The 20,038-nt window shown below is 37.5% G+C and overlaps 1 protein-coding gene and 1 long non-coding RNA gene across 4 annotated transcripts; one reads left to right on the plus strand and one right to left on the minus strand.

The window, feature by feature from the left end:
* Nucleotides 1-380: 380 nt before the first annotated feature.
* Nucleotides 381-10,019, plus strand: LOC136763009 (uncharacterized). Of its 3 annotated transcripts, none has more exons than XR_010820947.1 (3): nucleotides 381-611; nucleotides 1,272-1,370; nucleotides 9,880-10,019. It is a non-coding gene; the product is annotated as an uncharacterized LOC136763009 (long non-coding RNA). The 3 variants fall into 3 exon arrangements; XR_010820946.1 differs by lacking the exon at nucleotides 9,880-10,019 and adding an exon at nucleotides 3,536-5,212; XR_010820945.1 differs by lacking the exon at nucleotides 9,880-10,019 and adding an exon at nucleotides 3,579-5,212.
* Nucleotides 9,512-13,195, minus strand: LOC136763008 (proteinase-activated receptor 4). Its single transcript, XM_066716675.1, has 2 exons — nucleotides 12,962-13,195; nucleotides 9,512-10,894 (listed from the first exon to the last, which is right to left on the minus strand). Exons 1-2 carry the CDS (start codon nucleotides 13,065-13,067, stop codon nucleotides 9,852-9,854), a joined length of 1,149 nt encoding a protein of 382 aa, XP_066572772.1. The 5' UTR covers nucleotides 13,068-13,195; the 3' UTR covers nucleotides 9,512-9,851.
* Between the last annotated feature and the right edge of the window lie 6,843 nt (nucleotides 13,196-20,038).

The following is a 20,038-nucleotide window of genomic DNA, read 5'->3' on the forward strand; positions in this document are numbered from 1 at the left end:
GTATAAACATGAGGTGAATTCCAAATAATGAATCTATTCCTGGTCCAAGACATACATAGTGTAATTATTTAATGCAAGTTAATGTCTCTGACTGAATCCCACAGCCATTCTGTTTTGAAAATCCTAATAATTGATGTTATATTAGAAACCACATGCAAGGAACCAACTGTTTAATAGTTTTCTCCTCTGAAAGGTTTAATTAAATATTTGGGAATAGTGCATTAACTTCAGTGGTTACTACGTGTAAAGACTCGAAACTTTGCATGCAACGGAGGCTAAAGAAAAAGAAAAAGAGAGCTGGTGTAGCTCCAGTGTCGGATTGCCAGCGCAAGCCCCTCCCAAACTCGCTTCACCCTGGCCCTATATATTAAAGCCCCGCCATTCATGAGCCTCACCCCTAGCAGCCTGGCTGGAGTATAGCGGTGCATAACCTGGGAAGAGCAAGAGCAAGAGCAAGAGGAAGAGCAAGAGGAAGAGGAAGAGCAAGAGCAAGACATGCAGCTTAATGCCTGCCTGGCGCTGGCGGTCACTGTCATTGCGACAGCGTGTGCCGTAAAGTCGCCCTACCAGCAAGTCCTCCAGCACAGCAGAATCAGAGGAAGACAGCAAGGGTATGCAGCTCCCAGCGCACTGTGGCTGACTGCGCGCTGTGCATGCATGTGCTTCATTCCAACTGTTCAGCATAGAAAGGAATCATAATGCAAATAGACATAAATACATGCATTCATTATAATGTAATCGATAGTGATTGAAGGCTGTGTAGAAAATACAAATAATTGAATTAGTACATTTTCATGAATGTATTTATTTATTTATATTTTGATTTTCTACACAACTGTAGCAATCAATCAATCAAAGCAATCAATCAATTTGAAATAGTTTACAATACTTTATTATTATGATCAATAATAATAAGTATAAATACCCCTTTGAAAAAGAGGATACCAAAAGTATAGTGTCAAAATAGTACAAAATAACAGTATCCTATAGTATAATTATATGCTTACCAATACATTATGACATTATATATATATATATATATATATATGAGACTTCTGAATATTGATGCCTCTAAGACATCAAGCTTAACACTACAATGCAAAATACAATTCTATATATACATGTCTATATGTACTCAATTGATCACTCGGTAGTAAAATATGCAAATATTTGGTCATCAACTTGGCTTAGCCATCCTATAGAGAATACATTGTGCAAAGTTGAAGTATTGTTTGCGTTGCTAATATGTGTGATGTCCATTTAAACCGCAGCCCCAATGTATGTGCGATGCAACAGATTCCAGGCACGGATAAAAAATACTTCACCAACTGCAAACAGTGGTACCATCGCAAGGTCTGTGGGAAGTCAACGTAAGTGCAGACATATTTTAACAAGATGCTTTCATTAACTACATAATCTTAATTTAAATGTGTGTGTGTATATATATATGTCGCATACAAATCAAAAGGCATTGATAATTAGACAAGCCTATGTATTGGAAAGGTCATTGGAGTTCATCTTCAGTCACATGTTTTCAGGACTGATACCTAGAATTTGCCTCTGACCCTGAATTCAAAAATTGCCTTGGGATAATCCTGTGCTTAACTGTATCACTCTATTACATCTAGTGTTGGTATAAGTATTATAAAGTTTGCAAACAAAGAATGCGAAATTTGTAACCACTGTAGATGGCGCTGTAGAGATATATATTCTTTTAATTAAGAAATTTCCTTCACTTATTTAGCATTGCCATATATATTGTCCTATGTTTTATTGATATATGATATTATGGTTTTAGTATTACTTATAATGCATTTCTCTGCATTGTAATAATTGATTCCAAAAACAACCCTCCCATCCCCACACACACACACACACACACACACACACACACACACAAAACAGAACAAATATTTAATATTTCCTGTAACTGGATTCCATGCAGTCAGTCCAGCAGAACTTTAAAAGTGCAACATGAGGTATTAAAATACTTAGTCAGCATTGAGTGTTGAGTGTTAGAAAATCAAATGTACTTCACATTAAATACTTCCTCATTAAACCATGACATTAAATGACTTGTAAAGTTTTAGAGAGCTAAACTCTGGCTTCTTTATATAACTGTGGACAGTTTCTCAATGTCTGCTGCAGCCCTTTTCATAGATTGACAAACTAATATAATACAGCGCAAGAAGTCGATCCCTGTAGTTTTCTTTGAGATTGGTGTCAGGAATGTGGGAAGCCGATCACATTTTCAGTACTGATCAGCTGAAATCAGTTCCATTCCCAGCTTTATGATATTGTTATATCATGATAACATTTTAAGACGTTTATTAAAAATATCACAATATTCTCTGTTTATTGTACTAATAAATAAATCTCTAATTTTCTAGTGAAATCAGATTTCACAATCTATTTCTGTAAAATGCAGGCTGGAGCTCTTACCATTGCTAATATAGTTTATGATGTTTAATTAATATTTTAATGTTACCTTTTGGAAAAGCAGCTTTGGGTGATTTGTGACATAGAATGGTTAAACCAAAAAAAAAAACATAAAGTGGTGTTTTAGTATTGAAACTCATAATCATATTTCAAGTGAAATGTTAAGATTCATATTTAAATACTGATTTCAGTTCTTGTTCAAAGCTTACAGGCTGTTGTTTCCCAGACACTGACTCTTACAATCCTGAAATAGGGCTCATGTTTGTGTAAGTGACAGCCTCCTTGAATCCTTTCCCAAGATAAGTTCTGTGTCTCTCCACCCCATTAGTTATACAGTCTAGTTAGAGAAAACAACTACTGTTTAAAACATAATTTGTATCATATGCCAATTTGTCATGCTTCATTTTCTCTGCTTTCCTGGAGTATATTAACATGGTCGATAACCTTTATAAACTTCACTTGATATTGATGAGGTGGTAGAAGGAACAATCTATACCCAGGCCCTATAAATTGAAGGCTGCTATTTCAGTCTTGAATGTACCACTAAGTAACTGTGGGGCAACAGACGACCAGTCGAGGATTGCTGCAGGAGTCTGAGTTTACTGTGCATCAGCAAATCTGTCACAGGTTATCCATCCATCTATCTATCTATCTATCTATTTAGCGATCAATATAAAAAAAACTTTCAAAATTGTATCATCCTTAAGTATGCAATATGCAAATATGATCACCTCCACAAGGAAAACAATAAATGTAACAAAGTAATGAAATGGATTTAGTGCTAGTAGTACTAGCTGCTTGAACCTGTTAGAATCTATTGTAGATTTTGTAGTCTAGAGTTCCCGGCATACTGAACCCCAAAAGAGTTCCCACCTGCGGGCAAACAAAAAGCTGTTGTTTAAAAAGCTGTGAAACTAAGAACAGTAACACAAATGAGCTGCTTTGCTTTCATGTCATGTAATAGGGAGTTTTATACCATCTGCCTTTTCTTTTTAGTTAATGTCTTACTGACTTTATACCATAATGTGTTTTTCAATATAATAGTTTTTTATTAGTCTAGTTTATTCTCTGATTGTTCTATTCCATTGTAATTGAGTATTGTTAAGGTACAACCACTTCACCAGAAGTAAACCCTTCAGGTTCCCTGGACTAGGATAACCCCGGACAAGGATAACCCCTGGACTAGGATAACCCAGCGCCGTCAGTGCAGGATGGTGGATCCTCCGCAGGAGACGAGCTCGGGAAGAAAAAAGTCACCGACACAATGCCAGATCGTTTGTCTTCAGTTTATTTTTGCAACACCACACAGTTTTATACATGTCAGAAGTCAGAGTTCCGGGGCAGGACATATCATATCACAGATCTAGTTGCTAGGCAAACATGAAATGTGTCCAATATTATAACCCCTAACACACTCAAGAGTTTCGGTTGACATGCCTGCACGGTTTGCCTAGCAGTAGATGATGTAGGACTCTTATCTTATTTCTGGTTTGTCTGAAGAGCAGCATGTATATTGTTTATGTTGTCATCTCTGAGCTGTTCCTTAAAATATAATATAAATATAGGGAGATTGTGGTTTGACATTTCTAAGATAGAGTCGAGGGAAAAGCCGTGAGTTCAAGTGTCCAGACTTTCACAGAAATAGTTATGCGCGAGTATGTTATTTATGTTATTTCTGCAATAATGACAAGTTTCCGCCCCCCTGCCACGGCAACATTTCCAGTGAGATATGTCAATGTCAAATCTGCAGCGTCTGTTCTAATCTAATCCTTCAATCAGAATACAATACAATGAGTTACATGGTTACAGTAGGTTAAATGATCAGTATGCCTACCTAATATCAGAACAAAGCTTAATAATTCCTAAGAGTAGAATATGTTATATAAAAATCCTTGTACTCTGTTCTCCCAACATGCAGAGTATTATACAGTGGGTATGTACAATACATAGGGGGCAATTTTACCCCAACAAGTATCCTGGTAAAACCATATTCCGGAAGCAAAAGAGAATCACACATTAAGTATAATAAGAATTTTACAAGTCAGCTTTTTTAATATATGTAAATAAATTATATATGTCTAAAATTGCAAAAAAAAATAAAAGTCCAACGGGGGTGAATACATCCTATAGCAATTGTATATATATGTATATGTATGTTAATGCCCCCAAAATACATATACACATATATACATACACATATATGCAGATACAGTGCAAAACTACTGCTTTAACTCGATTAACTTGAGCTACAAATGTCTATGCACTTTTAACATTAAAATATATTTAATAAATAGATAAATGATTGCTCTTTTCATGAATTGTCAATCAAGCTGGATAACTTGCTTCTAAATTATTTTGTACTATTCAAGATTTGCGTCATAGCTCCATTACAAATCTCTTCAAGAGCCTTGAGAGATTAAATGTGAGTTTGATCTTCATAGCAAAGAGGCGATCAATCAAATTAAGTTTAACATACAGAAGAATTTCTCAAACTCCCCGGAATGACTCATTTTCTGATGATAGATACTTTAAAAACTGTGTGTGTGTGTGTGTGTGTGTGTGTGTGTGTGTGTGTGTGTGTGTGAGCAGCCAAAGGTCTCTCTTTCTGATTGAAAAGCCACAGATGTTGTTGAAGGAGAGAAATAAAGATAAAATTTAAGAAATTTAAGATAAAATTCCTCTATCGTTAGGTAACAGCATAAGCTCTGCACAGGTGATTAATAACAATCAGCAGTCATATCAAGAAAAAAAAAAGTTTTTAGCTAATTAATATTCAAGGAAGATTACAATAAAGCTGAAATAGATCTCTTGCAATATATGGGGGAATTTGTGACTCTCTGAAATGTTTTTCTTCGTTACATACATATATACAAAAGTAAAAACGGAAATTAAATGTGTGATGTGCTACTGACCTTTTTAGGAAGTAGCACATTTCATGAGAAAATAGAAATGCTGTTGGCAGTTTCATTTTATGAGGGCCCTCCTGCAAGCATATAATTGCTAATAATCTATTATATTAATAAATACAAATATATTAAATCAAATATTAGTTTGAATATTGTATATACCTCAGTCATATATTTAAAAGGAGATTTTTTCATTTTTTCAGCAAGAGAATGGATCTGCTTGGTTTGCAGTTTACCTGGGCATTTTGGCTGCAATCTTACATGGATTATTAATGGTGTATTGAGTTTCTCCAATGCAAGGCTGCAAGGGAATTTGAAATATGGAGCTGTCTGAATTCACTATTATACAGAGTTTATAGCTACAAATCTAACCTGGGAATCATACTATTATGTTGGCAAATAGTAAACTGAAGGCTCAGAGAAAAGGCAACACATGTACAGTGAAGCAACCCAGTTTTGATTTAAAAAATTCACTATGGACCACAAAAGCATCTGCACCAGTACAGGCGCCAGAGACTCGACAACACCAAACCACCTTCTTCCCCAGAATCAGAGACACATGATTGAAATACTGCGTCATGCATATATCAATATTTTGCCAAATTAACATTCTTACCACACTGACATATCTGTAATGTGCTAATTATGACCTTTTCAAAATGAAAGCATGTCCCTTCTGACTTTCAGTCAGGAATGAAAAAAACAAACTAAAAATTCTTCAATACAAACACTGTAAATCTCAGTGTACTCAGTTCATTAACACCTGATTATCACAGTTAATGATATGGCACCAGGCATATGAGCTCCAACATAGCGACATCAAGCATGACCTTCAGATGAGTCTATCATCTTTCATTTCAACTTTAAGAAATGATAGTAATAATAATGAAACAGGAGCATTTCCTTTCACAATATGAAACTGAATATATATTTAAGTGTATACAGTCTCAATTGGAGAGAGGATTTGAAACACTGTTATTGATTATTATGCTTTAGGTAACTTTTTGATCAGTTAAGTAGCCATGCTTTTGAGAAAGCCACATTTGCTGAACATTAGGCATATCAAAATTTCACTTTTTTCACCTTCACAGAAACAACTGGGATACATGTTTCGAAGGCGCTCTCGAGTCAATAAGGAGATAGTGCCATCATGTGTTCAGCATTTATTTGTTTTTCTGTCCACCTACTGAATGTGGAATTGCTATACTATGAACTAAAAAATTGGATATAAAGTAAAAAGTATAAGATTTGTATCAAGTGACATTATGTATAAATATATATTGGACTAGTGAGACCTCATTTGCAATATTGTTTGATCCCCATGTAACAACAGAGAAACTACTACCCTGGAAAGACAAAGACCAGAAGCATCCCTGGTCTCAAAGGAGTGTAATATACACAGACTGAAGGGAATTCATCTCTGTAGTTGTGAAGAGAGACAATAGGTGAGGGATTTGATTCAAGTGTTTAAAATAAACAGCAGGAGCATTTACCCCATTAATCAGGAAGAGCACACATTTGCAGAGTTGCAGGGGTCTGGAACAAGCTACCAAGCCAGGTGATTGAATATGATCCACTGGGACCTCCGGGTTCTTGCCATGTTATTCTCTTAGTCTAATTTTGGGAATTACTTTGTTTGCTAGATCTTTCTATTGTGATTATAGATGATTCATGTAGGAACTTAATTATTGATTAATAGCTTGCATTTATGTGCTTTCTATGTACAAATTCCACGAGAAGCGTTCTCCTCTCAGACTACACTCTTCTTGGTTTCTTATCGGAATTGCAGTTGTCCTGTAAGCAAGTCCTTCTCTGGAAATAAATCGCACACAAAGAAACCAAAACACATGGAAGGACACGACAGTTTCCAGCAGAGGGCAGTGCTTCACTAAGAGTCAATACCATATCAATGGGATCCAGTTTTATGCTCAGGGTTATTCAGGTGGCACCTTTGTTTCTGAAGGGTTCCTCCACCACATTAATCTACATTGATCAGAAAATCACAGTCTGTTGTGTGGATAGAGAAGCATCTTGGATTCCAGTATTATTCTGTAAGGCATTTTAAAAAGCCCAATATATTATTACTATTTTCACCATCTGTGGGAAAAATAGGGAAAAGAGCCAATACAGAACAAAAGCTCCTAACCCCTTTTGTGATACTGGAAATGCATGCAACTACATATTTTTGAAAGGCTCCACTTATGCCTTTACGCACAGCCCCAATTACCTTATAGGCCCAATATGTTATTTCCTTCCTCTCATATAATTATCTGTTATTATATCCAGTAGACCACATGCCTAGTCCCCCCTGTTCCTGATTGCCAGCTATTAACTCCTCACCTGAACTGCACTTGGGTCCATCACCCCTGACTTCTCCAGTTGTGACAGTTGTTTTGCTGAAATAAATAAATAAATGCAAGCACCTCCTCTTGTTGGGTGTCTTGCTAAATTGATTTAGAAACAGAAACCAACATTATATACAAAGGAAACAATACTGTTCTGCAATCAAACTAATATTGTATGCATATAGAAATATAGACACAAACCAATACAGGATTTGTATAAACCAACATGTAAAATATTTTAGTCTTACCATATGCAGTATTTCTTTTAAATGGTTTATTGACTACTTCTTTGTGAAGCAGGCAGTGTAGTACAATGTCCTGTTTTTGTATTATAATGGGTTCACTAGGTGCTATTTAGTTAAGGGATTTTTAACATATCTTCTGATGTCTAATGTTGAAGTTATATTTTAATTATGTTTATTACTAAACAGATTAATTGTTTACAGACCAAAACAAAACTTGGTGTACAATCTTATTAAGTAAATTATTATTCATCTTTAATTGATTAAGGCTTGTTAAAAACAAATAAGGGTCCCTACATGCAATGCCTCTTCTACATGGAAAGTAGACAGACTGCTGCTGCCACCAGATGGCAGGCAAACCTAAACAATTTAAGTAGCAGGAATGAAGTAAATCTGTTCTGTAAAATGTGTGTGTGTGTGCGTGTGTGTGTGTGCGCACATGATTGGGTCAGTCTAGTTGTATTTCTTCATACATTTACATTCATTTATTTCCATTACCTCCATGACAAGAAAACTGATTTACAGAAACTGATTTATATAATCTGTTCCATTTGAAACATATCTTCTGACAGCTGCAGCTGGAGATCAAATCAATTGGCCTAGTTCAATATTCTTTAAATCATTTTATCAACTACTTCCATTCTAAAAAAAAAAAAAAAATCGAATAAAAACATGGCAAGACATAAACAGGAGTCTAAATTACATTTTTCAGCTTATTGTAGTGGTGTATAGAAATCAGACATAAATTAGTAACCAATTAACACAAAATTAAATATATAAGTATATACAGCCATTGTAATATGTGTGTAATATTTTCTGTTTGAAAATCTAGAACAAACCCCAAGTCGTAGCCTAGTTTAGTGGTATCAGTTTTAACACAAACCGTGAGGAATGTTGCACTTCCCTTTGGTGGATTGATGGTAAAAGGGATCTGACTGTTTCATTGTTGTCCATTGCTCTGCTTCCTGCTGCAGATAAGGTTGTACAAATGAGTTTGACAGAAATGTAAGACACCGTCTGAAACCAGTGCGTAAGCTTGAGTATACAAAAATACATCGCCTCTAAAACACAATGTATTGAAATTTGAATAAACACCAAGTGATATGAGTGATATATTGTGTAAAGGCAAACATCTAGTGTAGTTAAAAAAATAAATAAACTCACACTCTAAACCAATCAGTGAAAATTACATTTTGTGAGCTACAAAGAAGAGGTTCATTTAATTTATCCCTTTCAATGAGGCCACAGATTAATACAAATAAATGTCAGTCTTCCCAAAGCCCCCTCTTCAAGTTTAAATTGGCAGCCACAACCCCTTAAATATCCGTGAGATGCTGGTGAGGCAAAACTTGAACATTTAATTTCAGGCATCTGCAATTATTGGCTCTAATCCTGACACACAGAACTCCTTCAGAGTCAGACCAAGACTGCCTAGATTTCAAGGAAGAGTTGTTCTTCTTTCAGGCTATTTAAATGATGAAGTTCTGAAAAAAACATATTCAAATCATGCACTGACCAGCACAATTACCATGAAAGTCAATTATCTTATTTAAGAAACATCAGGCTGGGTAATTATACATTATGTCGAGCACAGTTTATGTATATTTTTTGGATATAAGGTGATTATTTTTTAATGTAATGAAGACATTACAGGCAAGTGTGCTTTCCTAAGCAGGATGTCTGTATTGTGCTTTTTTTCTCTCATTATCTCCTTATGGGTAATATTCTCCAAAATAGCTTGAAAAAACACATCAAATAAAATGTATTCAAAGTGCAGTGTCTTTACAAGAATGTATTTATTCAGTAACACTAATTGAGAACTTTTGATCACAACTCAGGGCTTTTTTGGTTTACTACCAAGCCCATTCCATGTTTGTAAATGTCTTATTTAAACAAAGATATATCAAAGTAAATAGAGATTAACTTGGATCTGTGCTTCTGTTTAAGGCTGTCATTCCTGTACCATTGGACTTGCACTTTGATGACGAATCAGTGTTCGCTGAGGACCCCGATGTAAATTCATACTTGGTTCTGTGGCACACAAACAACTTCCTCAGTTTGGCTCTGAAATCATCAGACACATAGTAATAGATGAAGGGGTCAAGGCTGCTGTTGAAGGTGCTGAGAGCCAGACTGATCATGTAAGGGAAATACAATTCCTCGCTATTCTCCAACAGACTGGAGTAGTGCAGGAGAAGCATGATGTTGCTGGGCAGGAAGCAAAAAATGAAGACCACCAGCACAAGCGCTGTAACCTTGACTGCGTGGATGTAGCGCTTGTCACTGGACACCAACGTCCACAGAATTGAGCCGTAACAGAACAAGATGACACACAAGGGGATGACAAAGCCAATGGCGAAGAGGCTGGTGAAGTATGGAAAGAACATTTTTTCTTGAACCACCTGCGGCAGAGCATCATGGCAGAGGGTGATGTTTAGGTCGTCTTCAGTGTAGGCCTGCCGAGTGAGGAGCAACGGCAGCATGGCCCCTATCACAACCACCCACACAGCGAGACTCATGCAGATGGAGTTTTTTCTGCTTCTGAAGGCCTTGGCACTGAAAGGATGGACCAGGGCGATGTATCTGTCAATACTGATGAGCATGAGACACAGAATGGAGCCATACATGTTGCCATAGAACAGAGCAGAGACAAATCTGCAGGTGACCTCCCCAAAGATCCAGTTGTTGCCCTGGAAGTGGTAGGCAATCCTGAAGGGAAGAACCACCATGAGCAGGAGGTCTGTGCTGGTCAGGTTGATGAGTAAAGCAGTGGAGGGCATCTTCTTGGTTCTGGCTATAAGGACCCATAGAGCTGTGGCATTGGCTGGGAGTCCAATGATGAAGGCCACCAAGTAGAGTGAAGGGATGAGGAGCACTGTGGTCTGGGCTTGCACATGATGCTTTTGCTTTTCATCCAGTACAGTTCTGTTACATTTCTGGTTGAGATTGAAAGACCTTAAAACTGTATGCATAAAAACAAGAAAGTGAAGATTAGTATTTAATTGAACTTATACAAATGTGCATTTAGACAGTGTTGCTCGTATGTTGTGAATCTCCGGTACTGCACTGTCAGTACACTGTACCGGTTAGAGACTATATGAAGAGTAAAGTGCATGTCCCAACTCTAGTAGGTTACACTTTGCTAGAATCCAACTTGTCATTGTAACATATTGACAATGTTGGATATGAAAGTAAATATATATATATTTTAAAAAATTGCACAGTGAAATTGAAGGCATTTGAATGGCAAAATTGAATATGTTTAGCAAGGGGGGATAAAAAATACTAGTGCAACAAATCTTACTAAGAATGTTGAAGCGTAAAGCCTAAGACAACCATGCAGCAAATGGAACTAACAGGAAGACATGAGCTACAGATAAACCACATGGAAACAGGTAATTAAATAAGTGTTTCTTACATGATGCAGTTTTATTAAGCTGTGTTACATTTTTAATTAGTACACTATAATAATTGTTTTAAAGCTTCAATTATTTTTGTAGAGCACTATTTTGTAATGGAAATGAATGTGATTAGATGGTAGTTTGCTGCTGTTTGTGATTGTTTTGTTTTCAGAAATGCTCATCATGCTTTCCTACTAGTCTAGCCCCACATCCTGGGGTGGCTCTAGAAGGGCCACTGCCACAGGATGCACATGTCAAGCTGTTTTGTAATTGTAATTTTCCCTCAACACAAGCAATTATTGAATTACTGTTTGCTTGTAGTCCTCATCTCATTCACTGCAGCATGAGCTCTCTAAATAATCTTTATATTTCCTTTTTGTTGTTGCTGTTGTTGTTGTTGTTGGAACATGTCATAATCCCTTCCTGATTAAACAGCCAGATATTTTCTAAAAGCATTCCTTATTCTAGATTTCTTTCTACCTTGAATTCAGCAAGATTAATGGTGTCATTTGTTCCTTAAATTGAACTATAATGTAGGGGTTGGAAATAATGTATGTTAAATGGGAAATAAATATAATGTGAATCACTTGGCATTATTGAATGTTATCATCTGGAATAAGAGGAAACCAGATGAAGATTGAGTGTAAAAGAAAAAAAAAAGAATGATTACACATGCGGGTGTTATTCAGCCTGTTTTTAATTTCCATTTGCTAATAGATCATTGAATCCTAGACAAGCAGCAGGCACCATGTTGTTTAGTAGTTTTATTTCTCTATACACTTTGTTTAGACAGGTCCTTCCTGTTTTCAGACCTAAATATATACAGGTTCCACTGTGCTCTCTGGCACTGGTGTAGGGCCACTTTGAAGTAGTGGGTTGGGGTTTCAAATATATCCCAGTATACATTTTACTATTTCGCCCTGGAATCAGTCTGTTTATTCTGGCTTATGTTAATCAAATAGATATTTCACTGCAGTCTAGGCTGACTTCCCTTTATGTGATATAACTTTTAAGTAGACTAAACTAAACCTAAATTCAACAAAAAGGTAGTGTGGGTTGTTTCCCTGACAAGAAGTGCTCAGTTACGAAATTGGACTGAAGAAGGAGTAATGAGATAATCAGTCACACAGGCTCATAAAAACACATGGAGCGTTCTGTCTGCATTCCTTAATGTTAAATGGCAAAGGCACTGATTGTGCCGCAAATAACACTATTCTGATTTTTTTAAATGTATTATTCTTACACCATGTTTTCAGTTCAAATCTGTATTCGTCCATAAAAATGCATTTCCAAGCACAGAATTGAATTTTAGATAGGCACTACGTACTTAAAACGCAAAGACACATTACTTACAGATTACTTTTCTATAGAACCCTCTGGAACCATTATCCTATATATATTTATAGTATTCATAGAGTTCATGAAGATTTATCATCTGAAACATGCTTTAAATTAAAGGACATTATATATAATTTGCTATTTGTTGTTTTTTTCTCTAAAAGCAACATGTTCTACAATATAATCCACAGATATTAACTTAAAGACTAATATATTAAAAGTTTAGTTTCATAATTTCAAACCAATTAAAAGCATATCTGTGAAAATCAGGTATAAAATGCCAAACTTACTTTTACTAGTTTTGTTGCAATCCTCCTGTGCGTATGTGAATGTATGGAGAGAGAGAAACAGAAGAAAACAGGAGAAAAACACATGCTGCAGTGAAGGGGAATCCATGTTAACTGTGCTTGACTGTCTCCCCTCCCAATACAATCCAGATGGACCTCGGATGCAGTATTTATACAGCTGACATGAGCCAAGACACTTCTCTTTTGCTCTGTAGAACAGGAAACCAACTTCAGAAGAGCCTGCCTTGTGTTGCCTTTCAGAGGCATTCATTCAAGTGTCTCAGTCTGTGACCTGTATGAAGTATAAGAGGGAAAAAGTGACTACTTGCCTTTTTTCATGGAGGAGAGAAATAGAACTTTTGGAGATTAACACAGTTCTGATTTAAAGGGTTTTTTGTTCTTAATGTTCATAATGCATAATGTTCATAAAGTAAAGTAACCGAGTTGTTAAATGTTCTACACATTTCTATGTATGTGTTTTCTCTGCTACTCTGGGATTTATGTATATTAAAAAAAAGTCCAAAGTACAGTCCATGCCATATGTTTAAATCAAAATACATTAAAATGCTTCAAACATATTACTGCATAAACTTCTTTTGAAAATATTATGTTTTTCCCATTATAACGGCAGACAGGGATAGTATGAATTGTCTTTGTTTAATGTTGTCATAGTTCTCCACAATATGTATATAACTCATGGTGGACAGTGTTTGTTTCAGTTGCTCAGCTGAGTAAATATTGAAGAATTTAACCATATTCAACCATCTAAATTAACATTTATTTTGTGTATGCATCTGTGCGTGCATGCGTGTGTGTATGTGTATTTATTCCAGTAAACTATTTGTACAGTACAGTGTCTACAGTGAAAGTATTTAGACCCTCTCACGGTTTTCACAGTTACTTTAAATCATGCAGTTAAGATACTTTGAAATAGGAATGAATATGCATTATATACACATCCTAAGGAAAAAACACTAAAGTTCACAGCTAAAGACTTGAAAAACTGGGGTGAAACATCACCTTTCAGCAGGACAATGATCCCAAGCACAAGACCAAAGCTACACCAGAATGGCTACATAATAATATAGTGAATGTCCTTGAGTGGCCCAGTCAATGCCCTGATTGAATCCTATTGAGAATCTGGGGACTTGAAAACTGCTGTCTATATGTGATCCCAAAGCAACTTGAAAGAGCTTGAGCAAATCTGCCAGAAGGAATGGACAATTTTAGCCTTCACATTTTTAATAAATCCTTAAGTTGTGTATGCATAATTTTGTAATTTCACAAAATGGGCCACCATAGGAAGGGTCTGAATACTATTGTAAGGTGTATGTAATTCTCAACAGCAACACAAATTCTAACCTTATAAACAAAGTTGTCTGCAAAAAACATGTTCTTATGGTTTACAAGTTGACAGTCAGTTTGTATGTGACTTGGTTCTGTTAGGTGTGAAAGGAAAAAGCTGTATTTTGGGACATTTCTCCCCCTCCCCCCTCATGAAGAATAACCATCATATTTCCTGTTTTTTACTTTTTCCAGGAACCCACAACACAGGGTAACGAGAAGTTGATCTTACTAAGGAACAAGCTCTCAGTCTGAAAGAATTGTATGACATGTATTAAAATTATTTATTCTCATATTGCAGAGCATGTCTGGAATTGTTGAAACAAACCAGATGTACCCAGAACTATTTTGCCCAAGAGCAATTTACAATTATATATAATCGGATTTGTACATTTTCATTTTTAAATCAGCAAGATCGATGTCTACATGTTTTTCTGCTTTTCCTTTTAAATTTTTTTAGAGGGGAGGAGAGGGAATAAACAGTTTCTCACATTAGAGTGTAATGTTAAACAATGTCATTTCAGTACCACCATTTCAATTTGGTTCACAATGAATATGGTTCATTATGGTTAGTGTTACAGGTTACAGAGGTAATCTCTTTACTGGTGATGAAGAAATTGTCTATTGTGAGTCTATTTTCTGTAACGGCAAATATGTTTAATGTTTTCACCAACCTCCTTTAATAAAATCAAATGGGACTGAAACCATGTTCCCAACTTGTAACTAAAGGTAAATATTACGGTCTGTACTTTTCTCATTGAAAATGACTTTAATTCAATTCCTTTTCAATCCTTCAATAAAAAAGAATAATAAAACAGTTGAACTATCTCAGACAGTCATGTTCTGGAGGAAATCATATCACCTCTGTTGTCAGATATCAAGGAAATCTTGTGAAGCTTTCAGGAAACATATGTCTCTAGTTAATTTATGAGACGACAAATATGCCGTCAGGACATCCTGAGCAAAGACAACCACCGCCCTACATGATGAGGACATTTTTCCAGCCATGGTTTTTCCACTATACTTTCTTGTTGATTATTCTCCGTTCTACTGTTGTGTTGTGCTTCCAAGTACAACAAAGGAGTTTCCCATGAAAAGGAAAACAAAAACAACAGAAAAACTAATGAAATGCCAAAAGAATACAAGAACATGTGCTGCACAGCAATGACTACAATTCTACTCCAATGAGCCAGTATCTTCATCTGCATTACTAGCAGTTTTTCGATCAAAATAAATGCTCAGGGGGGTAATTGCATTCCCGCCACTAATAGTTGGTCTTGACTGATACACAAGGCAGTCTGCTAACTGAACATTTAAAGAAAGTCCACAGTGTCAAATCATTTTTAAGTCATTCCATCCTCCAAACCCACTGGTGTTGACTGAAACCACAAATAACCATCACACCTCCTTATACATATACATCAGTTTACTCCTGTATTCTAGAACTCTATGGATATACAGTGCATCCGGAAAGTATTCACAGCGCTTCACTTTTTCCACATTTTGTTATGTTACAGCCTTATTCCAAAATGGATTCAATTCATTATTTTCCTCAAAATTCTACAAACAATACCCCATAATGACAACATGAAAGATGTTTATTTGAAATCTTTGCACATTTATTAAAAATAAAAAAAAGCACATGTACATAAGTATTCACAGCCTTCGCTCAATACTTTGTTGAAGCACCTTTGGCACCAATTACAGCCTCAAGTCTTTTTGAGTATGATGCTTCAAGCTCAGCACAGCTTTTTTTGGGCAGTTTCTCCCATTCTTCTTTGCAGGACCTCTCAAGCTCCATCAGGTTGGTTGGGGAGCGTCGGTGCACAGCCATTTTCAGCTCTCTCCAGAGATGTTCAATTGGGTTCAAGTCTGGGCCACTCAAGGACATTCATAGAGTTGTCCTGTAGCCACTCCTTTGTTATCTTGGCTGTGTGCTTAGGGTCATTGTCCTGTTGGAAGATGGACCTTCGCCCCAGTCTGAGGTCCAGAGCGCTCTGGAGCAGGTTTTCATCAAGGATGTCTCTGTACATTGCTGCATTCATCTTTCCCTTGATCCTGACTTGTCTCCCAGTTCCTGCAGCTGAAAAACATCCCCACAGCATTATGCTGCCACCACCATGCTTCACTGTAGGGATGGTATTGGCCAGGTGATGAGCAGTGCCTGATTTCCTCCAGGCATGATGCTTGCCATTCAGGCCAAAGAGTTCAATCTTTGTTTCTCATCGCCCGAGAGTCCTTCAGGTGCCTTTTGGCAAACTCCAGGCGGGCTGTCATGTGCCTTTTACAGAGGAGTGGCTCCAGTCTGGCCACTCTACCATACAGGCCTGATTGGTGGAGTGCTGCAGAGATGGTTGTTCTTCTGCAAGGTTCTCCTCTCTCCACAGAGACACGCTGGAGCTCTGTCAGAGTGACCATCGGGTTCTTGGTCACCTCCCTGACTAAGGCCCTTCTCCCCCGATTGCTCAGTTTGGCCGGGTGGCCAGCTCTAGGAAGAGTCCTGGTGGTTCCAAACGTCTTCCATTTATGGATGATGGAGGCCACTGTGCTCATTGGGACCTTCAATGCTGCAGACATTTTTCTGTACCCTTCCCCAGATCTGTACCTCGATACAATCCTGTCTCAGAGGTCTACAGATAATTCCTTGGACTTCATGGCTTGGTTTGGTTTGTGCTCTGACATGCAAGGTGTGTGCCTTTCCAAATCATGTCCAATCAACTGAATTTACCACAGGTGGACTCCAATCAAGTTGTAGAAACATCTCAAGGATGATCAGTGGAAACAGGATGCACCTGAGCTCAATTTTGAGTGGCATAGCAAAGGCTGTGAATACTTATGTACATGTGCTTTTTTTGTTTTTTATTTTTAATAAATTTGCAAAGATTTCAAACAAACGTCTTTCATGTTGTCATTATGGGGTATTGTTTGTAGAATTTTTAGGAAAATAATGAATTGAATCCATTTTGGAATAAGGCTGTAACATAACAAAATGTGGAAAAAGTGAAGCGCTGTGAATACTTTCCGAATGCACTGTATTTGATTAGACTCTGTTATCACAAGTAATGACAAAACTCCTTTCACAGCTGATAGCATGATACAGTGGCTCTCAAAAGTATTCAGACCCCTTGGACTTTTCCACATTTCATTGTGTTTCAATATGAAATCAGAATGGCTTTAATCGGATTTAAGCCACTGATCAACACAGAACATGTCCATAATGTCAAAGTGAAAAATATAATCTGCAAATTGTTCTAAATGAATTACAAATACAACACAGAAAATAATTGAATGCATAAGTAATCACCCCCTTTGCTAAGACACACCTGACTGAGCTGTGGTGAAATCAATTGTCTTTAGAAGTCATATAATTAGTTTAATGTAGTCCACCTCTGTGCAATGAAGGTGTGTCACATGATTTAAGGTTAAATACACACTGGGAGGTCACACAGTGGGTTTAGTACAATTCCTAACAAAAACTACATAATGAAGACGAAGGAACATTCAAATCAAATCCAGCATAAGGTTCTTCAAAAGTACCAGTCAGGGGGAGGATATGAGAACATTTCCAAGGCATGGAATTCTTTCATTCATTCACAGTGCTAAAGTGTGCGAGAAGAACAGCTATAAGAGAGAAGGTGTGCGAAAGAGAGAGGAAAGTGGAGGAAGGTGTGGTCATCTGTGAATTAGCTCCTGTTCCCAGGTCATGAGTCAAAGAAATGCATATAGAAAATAAATGAATGTGAGAGGCAGAGACAGAGATAAAGAAGAAGAGTAAAGGAGGGAGTGGATACCTGAGGCTCTGCTCTTTTTGTCCCACAGGATGTCCAAGGTGATGCCCAGCTCCCTGGCGTACTCCTCCCCATACCACACCAGCAGCTCACAGCCCGGGCCGATGGGACGGAAGCTCCTGTAGTACACCTGCCCACGGTACTGAAATCCACCAGGTTCTGTTCTTCCTCATTCCTCGCACAGTTCACAAACCTGAGGGAGGGGGAGAAAGAGAGGGAGGGGCGAGAGTGAAAGGAAAGGTCCCACTAGTACTAAAATCAGTCTTTGTGTTGTTAGATAAGGCTGTAATGTTGGGACAAAAAAAAAAAAGGATCAATTTTTGTTCTGTTCGGTACTTCTGTCAAATGTGTCTCAGGTCGTAAATATTGGAGAATCAAGACGGTCCAGTAATTGCTCTGAATAATGGAGAGTGGATTGCTTTTCGGCGCTTCAATTTTTGCCTCGTATTATTATTTCAGACATTCAGTGTACAATGTATCTACAAGCATACGTGTAGATTAGAATATAATAACTGTGCGTATGTGTATTTACAATATTACTGTAAATAAACCACAAAAACAAACTCCAGTTCTGTTCCAGACGAACTCGGCACATTTGTACTCAAGGCAAGTGTGAACAACTAGGACACTGACATTGCCTCAAAGCCAGCGAATCAAGCCGAGCCCGTCTGAAACAAGCCCAGTGTAAAAACTGCCTCATGCACTAGAACAACACGTAAAGATGCGTAAAACCGTGATTTTAGAGCTGCTTGGAGTTCTCCTTTAACCTGCCCGCACTGCAGAACAGCTCTGACAGCTCTTACCTCACTCAACACAAGCCATATTATTGTATTTTTTATTTTACCTTTATTTTACCGGGTAAGTCAATTAAGAACAAATTCTTATTTACAATAACGGCCTGGCTGCAGACATTAAACTTGTGCTGCTGCATTTACACAACACTGAGATTAGTTCCCAGTCTTATACATTGATGACACTGAACACAGGAAAGTGGCCTCCAGCACCCAGAGCTATAGGTCTCACCTTATCCAGTTTGAGTTAATCTGGGCATCAATGTACAGAACGTCCTTCTCCCCCATGTGGATCTGTGGAAACACAGGACACTGTGAACACGCTCATTCTCTTTCTCTACTCCAACACTTATCTTCCTACTGCAGTAAAAGCCTATTGAAATCTGGCGCTCCAGTCACGGGGCAGTCAGTTGTTTAAAGTCACAGTGTGGGAGTCATTCTCCATTCAACTGTGCACTGATTCTTTTTAGTGAAATGTTTCAGGAATTGCACATTGTTGGAAAACCATGGACGTATATTGGCCAGCGTTACTATATGACAAATAGGTTTAAATCAGTGATAGTATATTTGTATTGCTTTCTATCAGAACCAGTGGTGTAGCATATAGTTCCTGGTCTTCACAACTTCACATAGTGACTTTTGGTTTTATTAGTATTATTATTATATAAACTTTTCTTGCATATGGGTGCTCCTCTAAATCGACAAACTGTGGAATATGATACACACTATTTTAATAGTAACTTTGTGTGTGTGTGTGTGTGAGAGGCAGAGGCACAGGCAGAGGCACAGGCAGAGGCACAGGCAGAGGCACAGGCAGAGGCAGAGGCAGAGGCAGAGGCAGAGAAGACAAGACGATGGTAAACAACTTTTTGTTTAGACTGGGACTTTTGGGTTTCAACTTGACTTGTTTGCTCTTGTCTCGGTTTGTTTGAGTGTTTTATGTTCGTTTTATTAATTGCATAACGGCTGGGTGGTTCAGAGCGGGGTGTTTCTCTATTTGCTCACTCTCAGCTTCACGCTACAGAGAGCTAGTGTACGAGTGAGTGCTAGAGACCAGGCTGGGCTCCAGTGCAGGTGTCGGTGAGACTCGCCCCCAAGAGTAGCCACTGGCCACGGCCTCCTCCTTGCTGGCAAGCTAACCCCTCATAGGGCACAAA

Source organism: Amia ocellicauda, chromosome 11, assembly GCF_036373705.1.
Source record: "Amia ocellicauda isolate fAmiCal2 chromosome 11, fAmiCal2.hap1, whole genome shotgun sequence".
Classification (NCBI taxonomy): Eukaryota; Metazoa; Chordata; class Actinopteri; order Amiiformes; family Amiidae; genus Amia; species Amia ocellicauda.

What these genes read in the sequence shown, in the direction of transcription:
- LOC136763008 (XM_066716675.1), bottom strand. Translation starts at nt 13,067, where the DNA reads ATGGATTCCCCTTCACTGCAGCATGTGTTTTTCTCCTGTTTTCTTCTG. An exon ending in TTGCAACAAAACTAGTAAAA is followed by an intron (nt 10,895 to 12,961) that starts GTAAGTTTGGCA and finishes TTATGCATACAG; the next exon opens with TTTTAAGGTCTTTCAATCTC.